We start from the raw sequence: 11,673 nt of genomic DNA on the forward strand, positions 1-11,673 counted from the left end.
TGTCCTGGGAAAAGACCTCGTCTTGATGGCAGCATATGTCTCTCCAAAATATTAATATATACCTTTGCATCAATGGTAACTTCACACATGTGCATGGGCACTGGTGTACCCCTACACCATCACAGATGTTGGCTTTTGCACCTTTCACGGATAAAGCTTTCCCTTTGTCTTCAGCATGTTCATCCTTCCCAAAAACAAAATGAAATCTGGACTCATCTTATCACAGCACATATTTCCATCTTTCAGACCATCTGAGTAGAGCCTGGGCCCAGAGAACTCGACATTGTTCCTGTACAGCTTTCTCTTTGCGCAACAAAGTATCAAGTTGCGTATCTTGATGTAGCGGCAGACTGTGTTAAGTGACAATGGTTTTCCCAAGTACTCCTGACCCCATGTGTCTATATTTTACACAATAGCATGACAGTTTCTCATGAAGTGCCATCTGGGGGCTCAAAGGTCACACACGTTCAACAGTAGTTTCCAGCCTTGCTCTACGCAGACTGAGATTTCTACAAATTCTCTGAATATTTTCACAATGAAATGTACAGGACATGGTGAAAGACCATAATTCTCTACAGTCTTGCATTGAAAAATGTTCTTTTTGAACTGTTTGACATTTGTCACAAAGTTTCACAAATATTTGCTTATATTTGCAAAATACAGTGGAGTTGGTCGGCCAAAACATTAACGCTTATTTCTTTGTACTTTTGTCAGTTAAATGACAATGAACAAAGCACAGATTCTTGGTTTTATTGCATTTTAATACATATATAGAGACCAATTACATATTCAGACCATAGAAGTTTACATTGATTATATTATTATGTATGATCTACAGGCTAAATATACATAAAATCATTATTCATGTATAACTTTCTTCAGAAAATTCAGTTTTGGTCTATAGTTTAAACACACACCTGCATTTTAGAGCAGGAAATGAGACTGCATCCCTGTCCCTCATGGCCACATGGTCAGCAGCTGTATCTTATTGTTTTGAAGTAAATGGAAGTAGCTGTAAAGTCTAAAAATCAGTTTGAAGCATTAAAAATTATCACTACTGAAACACATTTTCTTCAATTAAGTAAACATGTTTGTGTTTTAATGAACAATATTATGATTTTACGTGTGTACAACTGTTCAAAGCTGTATTAGTAAGTCGTGAGCATTTTGAGTTATGCCCAAAATGAGCTAAAATTGTCATTAATAAAAAAATTGGTTAAGTTTAGGAGGCATTATTATTGTATTGGTATTGACAAAAAGGAATGTTCAATCATTTGTTTCAATGAATTGAATATAAGTTCTTTCAAAGCAAAAGGATTTTAGCCAAAAGTCCAAGTCAGTTAAAAGTCTGAAATGTGTTTCAGCTCTGATTTTGGACCAGCGCAGTGGAATGATCCATATATCATTTATAGCCAAAAGTCTGAAACAAAGATGTGCTTTTTCAATCATATTGTCCAGCCGTAGTTGCTGGTACCACCATCGTTTAGGATAAGAATTCATATCCTGTCATATCCTGATCTACATATTCCTGTCTGGCAGAATATAAGCTCTTTAGAAAACATACATACATTTTGTGGGCATCTGCTATCAGTCAATATCATATGAACACTAATATTTGCTTGATAACTTATTGTATTCCTGACCCTCAGATGATCGTTTGGGTGAGTTTAGCATTTCAATAAACCTGTGGGTTTCGAAATGACGGAAAAGAGGACGCACCAAGAGGTCGTGTCACAGAATATTATAAAACATCCAATTCCGTGTGTGAAAACTGGTAATTTCCAGAGTGTTGTTTTTATAAACAAGGGCACCTTGTGGGAGGAAGGAAGCTCCAGAGGCCTGCGCCCATGATGTGGTGTCATGTCACATGCTCTTGAGGTTAAGATGCACACATGCACGCACAATCTGGATAATAACTCTGTTCACTTTGGCACATGTGCTAAGCCTCTGATTGTGTTGCCTGTGGTTTTCCTACCAGCAGATGGCGAACGCAAGGTGCTTACGTAAGCAGCTGCCTCTGCATGAAGATAGAATCTTGTTTTAAGATATTGTGGTTATTTAGGGCCATTACCACATTTGCCTGTGTCATCAATTTCTATAGGCACTGTCTTTGCTACTTTCCAATGTTGGCATAAACGTGCTTGTGTTTGAGAAATTAGAGTTTGTGAGTTTGACATGTTTATTCTTTCAAAACAAGAACTTTAAGGTTAATGGACTTGCTGTGGCTCAGAGCACCCAAGCATAGAAAAATCCAAAAAACACATGCAAGTAGGTCTTGATAGAGAAGACCATGATAGAGAAGAACACAATTTATTTATACAGAAAAGATGCATACCAAGTGAAGGCAATATTACTTGTTACCTTAAAAACACAGGCACATTAAAGACATCTCAAATCCATGGCAATAACATTATTCTCTTTTGTCTTTAAAGTTGGCTTCAAAATGTAGCATAATCTTTTCTAAGTGCTATCAGTCTTTCCCCTCCAGTTCAGCTCGTCCAGTACAGTCTGTTTAGATACAGTTCTATATTTGAAGGGTTTCATTCCGAAATACATTGACAGAAATGCAGGAAAGTGTTTTAAGTTGGTGGTGCTGAAATTTTAAGCAGAATATATGTGACATAACCAATGATGTCATGCAAAAATATTTTTAATTTATTCATTCATATATTTAGCTCATTTGTTTCAAACAGAACATGTCATATAGTGCAGAAAGGGATAACAATATATGTAATTGTTGCCTTATTAACACATCAAATTGCTGACACATATCATTTCTCTGCTCTGTCCTTCTGGACGAACTTTCTGAAAATGAACGGAGTGGCAACCAATCAGATTGTTGATATGTGGAGCAGACACAGAGCATGTGATAGATCAGTTAATAAAAGGTTATTAGTAAGATAGATGATTAGCTTTAAGATGAAAAAACAATATACTGCACTGGAGGCTCTTTAAACCTCAACCTACACATGTTTGCATGATGCTCAAATTAGTATAAAGTTCAGAATGTTTTATTACTACTACAATTTTTAACAGTACCTGTCCTGAAAATCATGGGGTGCTGTGCAGCACCCTCAGCTACCCTATTGCGTTACCCCTCCCTGTACATTGACATAGAACACTTTCAAAGATTTTTTAAAATGATAAAATTATTTTTTAAAAATGAGGTATTGGGAGTGGGCTTTATACATAAATTTTCAAAACCCTAAATATCTAAAATTGTTACAAATTGACATAAAGCTGAGGGGAACCCTCAGGGCCTTCAGGGCCTTTAGAAGGAAGACCTAATGATTAATGAAGATATAATCCATCCATCAATTGTCAGCATAATTATGAAGTACTATTGGTGTTTTGATTTCCAATGGGCAGAACCAATTTCAAAAGAAACATCACTCTAGGCCTTCTGGATGTCCTAGATATGTCTCTGATTATGACTATGAACAGCAGCCATATCAGTGTGTTGTTAGAAAGGTAAAATAGCGAGAGCAGGTCTATACCAGAGCTCTTTGAAACTACTGCAAGGTAAATATGTGCTAACATGTCTGCCACAAGCTTCAAGCAAAACATGGAATGTCTATTAGAAGCTTCAAATGTGTTTTTAGAACTGCCAAAAATGTTTATGGGAATTGCCTTCAGCTTAGTGCTAGCAAGCTATTAAAATCTCATAGGCATGGTAGCAGAAGTTACCATTACTGTAGAAGTGTGTTTTTTTCCCTCATGTTTTGACCAGATTTTGACATTATTGGCCTATACTGAAGTCTTAGCACAGTCATGGTTCACCACTGATATACAGCATTTTGGATTGAAACTCTTCATTTGTAACTACACTGTAGATGTAATGCTGCAATGTCAGTTAATGTACCTCGATTTCAAGGATCTTTTATTCCATTGTTGTTAATACTGTTGCATCATAAGACATATATAAAACTTGTATCTTTAATGCAGAAACATCCATGCTTAAAGCAAATTTTTCCTATTTGATAGTTAATAAATATTTTTAAAAGCTCAGAAAAACATTCCTGAAGTTAGAAAAAACAAACAAACAAAAAGATATTGCCATTTCCTTGTGTTTCCCCATAGTACTGTTTGATTCAATCAGTACTGTCAAGTGGACAGGAGTGCTGTGCATAGATATGCATACATGTGTTCAAGAACGTCAGTTTAAGACTAATCCAGACTTCATCTATATCACAATAGAGTGGAGATGTCTGAAACACATGATAATGTCCGCGGGAATTGGAGGACTCAAGTGATTGCCATCCAGCCGCAGGTACCTGAGCTTGGGCATGTCGTTGGCATCATGCACATCCTCGCTCAGCTTAAAGGGACAGATCTCAGTTCCGTTTATGCCTATGATGAGATTACAGTAGTATTTAACAAACAGGTCAGTGAGGTTAGTATGGACAACACATTGATTTCAATAAGCAATTAATAAGTCGATGAATGGACTTGATACAAGTGAGCAATGAAAAGTACAAGGGTTCTTACTTACTCTCAATATTGTTGTTATTGAGATGTAGATGCTCCAGGTGACTGTTGAACATTGGAACGGTGCTCAGCTTGTTGTGTGCCAAGTGCAAATCCAGCAGTGTGCTGATATTAAACACCATCTTTGGGAGGCCCTTGTCACTCAACTGGTTGTAATTGAGCCTAACAAAGGCGATGTTCGTGAAATCCTTGAAATAGTCCCGGGGAATGTCCTCAATGTTATTTCTGTCCAAGAACAACTGAAAGACGCCATTGGGTATATTTGTGGGCATCCTTCTGAGGATGTTGTGCGCCAGGTTAAGCTGTATGAGATTCTTAAGATCCTTGAAGATGTTCTTGCCCAGGTTGCTGTCACTGATCCTGTTGTGATTCAGGTCCAGGAGCACAAGGTGTTTCATCTTACTGAAAGTTCCAGGGGCAATCTTTGAAATTTGGTTACGGCTGAGTTGTAGCTGCTCCAAACCAACTGGCAGGTCACTGGGTACTTCCTTTAACTGGTTCCTCTCCATGTAGAGATACAGCAGGTTAGGCAACTTCTCAAATACTTGTTTGTCTATCGAGCGAATACGATTGTTCCCCAGGTTTATCCACTTGAGTTCTGTGGCATTGTTGAAAGAGTCAGCAGTCACTTGGACAATATAATTGTTCTGTAGATAGAGATAATGTGTGCGAGACGGGATGATGGGGATGTTTCGGAGGTTGCGGTTCTCGCAGTACAGGGCGTTTGGGTAGGAGGGGGGGCAGAAGCACTCCCTTGGGCAGTCTGCAAATGAAGAAGGTGGACCAAGAATAGGAGGGGGAAAGTCAGTGGGCTCCTGGGGCTCAAGTTCGGTTTTGGGAGCCAGTTTCTTTGGAGCAGGAGGCTTCTTTGGGATGGGTGGTTTTGGCCTTAGCCTCACCCGCTGTCCAGAGACATCTGTGGTCAGGAGAAGGACCAGCAGAGAGCAAAATCCAAGCACAGCCTTCATTGTCCTGAGTCAAAAGAGGGAAAAAATAAATTCCATCCTATCAACATTAATATCAGCAACTTGATATAAAAGTCAGTCTTATTACATAGTGGTGGACCCACAAGGCCTTCTAGGCCATCTATAATTTTGATTTCATTTTCATTTAATAGAATGTAGAATTATCATGCTTGTCATATGGTAGTAATGCTAATGGGTCAAAATCTTAAAATGGCAAAATGAAAATGGTTAAGATTTTTTATCAAGATGTTTTGGGTGTATTGGTAGATATAGTCAAGCAAGTTCTGCCCCTGGTTACAACTTAAAGAGCTGGACTGAAGGATGCATGACATTCACCACCAACATAATTAAAGTCACTCTGGGCATCCTGAAAGTCCTACATATGTCACTGACTGAAACTTTTAAAAATTAACATTTGATAAGGCATATTTCAAGCCACTCTACTCTTGATGCATTGTGTGCATTGACTTGAGATACCACTGTATAATTATGTCTTTGCGAATCGTTACACCTCTACACCCTATGCTCCTCAGTGCAAATATTTCACACCTTTGGGTAAGTTTTAACCTTTTGCACTTTCTTACATTCCTATACCATGGTTGACTGATGATATAGGGTGTCATTTCCTCTTCATGGGAAGGAAAACATACTGCATGCCAAAGAGAGTGTGTAAGTGCTCCCCTGATGCTGTTATGGCAGCCAAGACGTGCACTGCCACACTGAGTTTGACTGGATTGCTACAGGTTTTACAGACTCTTGAATAAACACCCCAGCACTAGATTTTCCAGGTTCTTCTCCAATGTCGGTACAGAGCTCCAGATAAAGGCCCCTTTGTGCAAAGCAGAACCTGAGAGAGGGAGACTTGGTCTCAATGAGAGAAACAGAGAGTCCCAGAGGAACCTGGAGATCTTAAAGGAAACCACTGATCACTGGTCACAGCATTGCAATGTTTCTGCTTCTCTGTGCACCACACTTCTGATAGCCTTTTTGCCAAAGTTGGCACACCTTCAAAGCTTGATAGATCTCCTGAGGAACATCTGGAACCAAGTTACTGTTATTACCATGAGATATCTCTGTCAAGGTATGTACAGCTGCTCCAATAAGTGCAAGTTCCAACGCTACTTGCCCTTTTTTCATCCAGCCATTTTCTAAGCCGTTTCTCCGTCAGGGTGCCTATCCCAGCAGTCGTTGGGCGAAAGGCAGGATACAACCTGGACAGGTCTCCAGTCCATCGCAGGGCAGACAGACAGACAGACACAGACAGTCACTCACACCTATGGGCAATTTAGCATGTCCAATTGGCCTGACTGCATGTCTTTGGACTGCGGGAGAAAAGCAGAGAACCCGGAGGAAACCCATGCAGACACGGGGAGAACATGCAAACTCCCCACAGAGAGGACCCGGATCACCCGGCCGGGGAATCAAACCTAGGCCCTCCTTGCTGTGAGGCGACAGCGCTACCCACCACGCCACCATGCCGCCTTTTTTCATAATACAAAAAAATCTTTTGTTTTTGTGTGTTTGTTATGAATTCTTGCTAGTTCCACAATAATCAACAACACAATTTTCTTTTCCACAATTGTAAGCGTTTTATAATGATTTAACATTTAGCCAAAACAAAAGCAGAAGGCCATTTTTCTAGCACTGGACAGGTTACACAACAAATAACTAGTAAGCTGTGTTCAGTCTGTTTTTGTTCTGCTTAAACACAGCAAATGTGTAAGTTGTAAGGGGTAGCATTAAAAAACTTAGCAATGTCAGAGTCATGTGGTACAGCATAGTGCCTTTCTGGTTGGCTCATGTAACTGTGGACAAAGTACACAAGTCCAGTACTGGAGTGAAGGTAGAGATATAAAATAGTACTCAAATGCTCTTTAAATTGTTACCTGAGTTCAAGTACAAATACATTTGCCTGTAAATGTACCTAAAGCTACGTTATGTAAGATTTGGGGTTTGAAAACCCCTCTGGTGGAAATGTGCAACTGCCTGAGTGCATGAACCTGATGTGCATGTGTTGACAGAGTACTCAAAGAGAATATCATCAAAACTTGGTGAAGGATGTGACTTACGAGGATGTGAATTATCTTCTGTTGTCATCATTTAAGACCTAAACATTAAGCCAGACCTTCTTTTTGAGCCTGTGTTTGAGACTTTATTTTACCACCATATTTCAGCATTTGTTATCTTGATTCAGCAATGCTTCCACTTTCAATTTTAACAAGTTATTGTTCACAGGTATTAAGTATTAAAAAAAATTGTGACATACAAAGTATTCTAACAATGCCGTTTCTCATCTTCTGTTTAGGATATATGCCCCGTGATGGATTGTCCAGGGTGTATCCTGTCTTTTTGCCCAATGAAAGCTGGGATAGGCTCCAGCCCCAAACTCCGTGACGCAGAAGAAGTGTGTGTGTGTGTGTGTGTGTGTGTGGTGTGTGTTTAGGATATAGGAAATGGGTCAAATTTCACTCCCATCCAAAGTCTTGGGATGTTGGGTGGTGTCACATCCGCCGCCGACCATTCCTCTCCCCGCCGCCAGAGGTCGCGGTGACCAGAATACTAGATGGTCTCTTGACCCTTTGACCTTTTTTTTGTTGGGCATTTTGTGTGTATATATATACCCTGCGTTTGCACATGTTCATTGCGAAGTCTTATTTGGTCCACCTGCAATTCTGAGTGTTAGTATTTTCGATTTGGTTTTTCTGGTATTTTGACCTTTTACTTTTTTTGTTCTTGACTACTGTTTTGGATTTGCCCCTTTGGATTTGTTTGCTTTTTGTGGCCTGCTCTTCTGAATTTCTGACCCGCTGCTTGCTGTTATCTACTCTGAACCTGGTATTGAACTTGACTCCTTACCATTGTGTGAAACACTTCATGACATTGGGTATCTGATATTTTAAAAATACTGCATTGCGTTACATCATTTTCTGCCATTCTGAAAGCTTGTCAGAGGTGTTTGGGAGCCTAGTTGGTTGCTATGTGTGGCTGGACTTACAATATTTATGGGAGGAGTTTAGTGAAATGATTGGGTTAGTTGTGAGCATGCAAAATCCAGTTTTTATTTTGCAGTATTTTTCTGGAAGTAGTTACAAGTAAAAAATGAGTAAAAAGTGAGCTATTGTACTGTTAAAGGTAGTGGAGTACTTAAGTACAGCTATGAAGTTCATGTACTTCGTCTGCCACTGGTAATATGTACCAGTAGGGGTAGTCAAAGTAGCAAATATATCACTTTTTTGTGGAGTTTCACAAGTTGGAACAGGCAACAAAATCCTCAAACAGTGACATATTTTTAAAAATACAATGCAAAGTACAATGCTTTTCATTCAACATTTTACATTCTGCACTAAACAGATTATGCACTTTGTAATGAAGCAGTTGCTGTTTATTAAGTACTGATGTGATGTCATGTATGTAATATGCTCACAACAATGTATTGTGATATAGCACAATTTATCATGAGAAGTGATACATTTTGTTACATCTCCTGCCCCTACACCAGTCAGTTTTCTGTCTTTAAAAGCCAACCATGGTATTTGCAACAGTACACCAATTCATTACTACAGGTAATGATTAAATGCAACATTACACACAGTTTCAAGCACTTTGATCCTTTACTACTTTAAGTTCTTGGCAGTGGTACACACACATTTTATAGGACACACACATTACTGCCAGATGTGTAATATTCTACTATAAGAATGTAGTTTTAAGAAATAAGGCATTTGAATCAGCCAAGATGATATATGTTCTTAAATCACTTGTCCACTGAAAATAAGTATCTATGAACAACAATCAGAGATCATATGTCTGTAACTTTTCAGAGTACTTATGTGGCTACAAGAGATTCTAGATCCTGAGTACAGTACGGGTCCTAACGGTCAATTGCAAATAATGAAAATCAGATGTTTGGCTCACACCATCTGGCTGAGTGACAGCTGCCTCATCATGAAGACCAGGCAGGGGTGGGGCGGGGCGGGGCTTGGATAGCAAGAGACCCTGGGAAAATGTGGAATTGTTTATTAATTCAGCTGCATGCCTCCTTTAGGTGGGGCCCAGTGGAGAGTTGCTGTAAGTGAAGATTATTTGGTAAAATGCACGAGAGTCTCCATTCAGTCACAACTCAACTTAATGCAGAGTAATGATGAGAAATGTCTTGCTCTTTGGACAGGCACTCACTGAAAGTAGACTGAAACACTCGCATGACATCAAGCTGAGTGGCTCAATGTCCTGTGAGTGTTTGTCTACTTTCAGTGACTCCCTGCTCAACAATTTTGACACACAGCATCAGAAGACAATGTTCTGATGGTTCGATATGAGTTTACGTCTTTATGAAATTAGCTTAACTGAAGTAAACAATTTAATGTCTCTGTGCAAAGTTGGGGCTTTCTACTGAGCCAGACTTCGTGTACACAAGAAAATATGTAGTTGCTTTTAAACAGGGAGAACAGATTATTCTTGCTGAGCCAGTATAAACAAATCTGATTTGGGAATTTGTTCCCGCTGGGCTCACTGTTGGCAGTTATCACCATTGTTTTCACTTGCCCTCTTATTTCTTAATAAGTCTTAAAAAGCTTTGTCTGAAATCAGAGGCTGAAAACAAACCAGTTCAGCTACAGTCTTGATTGATCAGGTCAGTATGGACATTTGGGTCAAATCATATGATGCAAATTACAGCTTTTGTTCTGCTAATTACTACATGTTAGTGACACCTCGTTCTTGAGGACTAGCATCAAAAGAAGCTTTTTCACCCACTTAACAATGAGTTGATGATGCTGTGATGTATGGCCCCTTTACAGGAATTATAGAATTTCTTATCCATCAGACAGACTTTGTCATTAAAAAGCAGTTTTAAAAGATTTCAGATGAGCAAAGAGCAACTTTGGTCCAAGTATAACTGCAATGCATCTGAAATAAAGGTGAAATTGTGATGGAATGAACGCACATGGATAACATAATGGTCTTAAAAGTCAGAGAAGTTTCTTGTGAACAGACTTGTAAAAAGAGAGGAAGCCAATTATTTGAAAATACATATAAAACCCTTACCGGACCTCAAACTTCTGGAAAATGGTTCAGGTTTTTGAAGACTAAAACATGTTGCCTTTAAAAACGGCAGAAATTATTGCCTCTCCCTGCCAGTCTAAACATTCTGTTGTTCTACAGGTGCTACACAGCTGAATAAATGTCAGATAAATCAAGGTTAAACACAACAGTACTTGCCTTTGTTTTGATGCATGGAGACAGAAAAGCAAAGGAGCTCTTGAGTCCAATAAGTTCTCACAGAATATTCCTTGAGTGAAAGTACAGATGTTCTTTGAGCAAATGCACAGAACTTGGAGGAGAGTACCAGTCTAGGGGCAGAGGGTTTCTATAGAAACAGAAAGGCACTGTGCATGCAAGATACGCTTGCCAAGATCCACAGCAACTTTGGGCAGCATGTTTACCTGTCGTTTTATCCTCTATAGCTCTGTGTTTCTTCGAGTATTCCCACCCTAAATGAAGGATACAGCAAGGCATTTTTTCTTACCTGCTGCTGGTACCTGTCCTCACTTTAAGCCTTTTCAAGTTCTCTCCTTCACGCTTGGAGTTTCTGCCTCCCTCTCTTCGTTCTCTCCTCTTTTCCTCCTCTCTCTTCTTTGCTGTCCTCCGATAAGCAGGCTTACTATTGGGTCTTTGCTTCTCTGCTTTTCACTCTAAAGGTCAACAGTGCTCTCTCTCTCTCTCTCTCTCTCTCTCTTTCTCTCCCTCCCTCCCTCTCTCTCTCTCTCTGTTTTTCTCGCCCTCTCCCTCTCTTCCCCCGCCCTCGTGGAAAGTGTCTGAGATTAAGTCCGAATGCCCATCCCTCACAAAAAAGGGATTTGCTCTCATCGCCTCATCACAAATGCGTGTAAGGGTGGGTGGATGTGTGCATGGAGGGAGGGCTGGCAAACAAAAATATGGAGAGCAACATATGAACTTATGTTCGGATACTCTTCAGTGCTTTCCAGCACTGTGTTCTGCCCAGTCACGAGGACACTTGGCCAAGTTTTCAACAAGCTTCATGTGCCTCTTGTTTAATTTGCGCAATCATCCTACAGAACCCTGGAAGGCTGCTTTCCTCCTGGATTTTTACATTGTCCACACTGAAAGCTTGCATAATTTTTCTGCCTGACCTTCACAAATAAATACACTGCAAGGACCCTAATTGCAAGGTTTCCTGTGGGGGCAGATTCTCGCTTCCTCT

The 11,673-nt window shown here is 39.8% G+C and overlaps 1 protein-coding gene across 1 annotated transcript; it reads right to left on the reverse strand.

Moving 5' to 3' along the window:
* Positions 1-740: 740 nt before the first annotated feature.
* LOC108436478 (proline/arginine-rich end leucine-rich repeat protein) lies at positions 741-11,174 on the reverse strand. Its single transcript, XM_017713002.2, has 3 exons — positions 10,978-11,174; positions 4,493-5,460; positions 741-4,350 (listed from the first exon to the last, which is right to left on the reverse strand). Exons 2-3 carry the CDS (start codon positions 5,454-5,456, stop codon positions 4,184-4,186), a joined length of 1,131 nt encoding a protein of 376 aa, XP_017568491.1. The 5' UTR covers positions 5,457-5,460; positions 10,978-11,174; the 3' UTR covers positions 741-4,183.
* Between the last annotated feature and the right edge of the window lie 499 nt (positions 11,175-11,673).

The sequence above is a fragment of the Pygocentrus nattereri genome, chromosome 21, assembly GCF_015220715.1.
Source record: "Pygocentrus nattereri isolate fPygNat1 chromosome 21, fPygNat1.pri, whole genome shotgun sequence".
NCBI classification, from domain to species: domain Eukaryota; kingdom Metazoa; phylum Chordata; class Actinopteri; order Characiformes; family Serrasalmidae; genus Pygocentrus; species Pygocentrus nattereri.

What these genes read in the sequence shown, in the direction of transcription:
- LOC108436478 (XM_017713002.2), bottom strand. Translation starts at nt 5,456, where the DNA reads ATGAAGGCTGTGCTTGGATTTTGCTCTCTGCTGGTCCTTCTCCTGACC. An exon ending in CAATAACAACAATATTGAGA is followed by an intron (nt 4,351 to 4,492) that starts GTAAGTAAGAAC and finishes ATCTCATCATAG; the next exon opens with GCATAAACGGAACTGAGATC.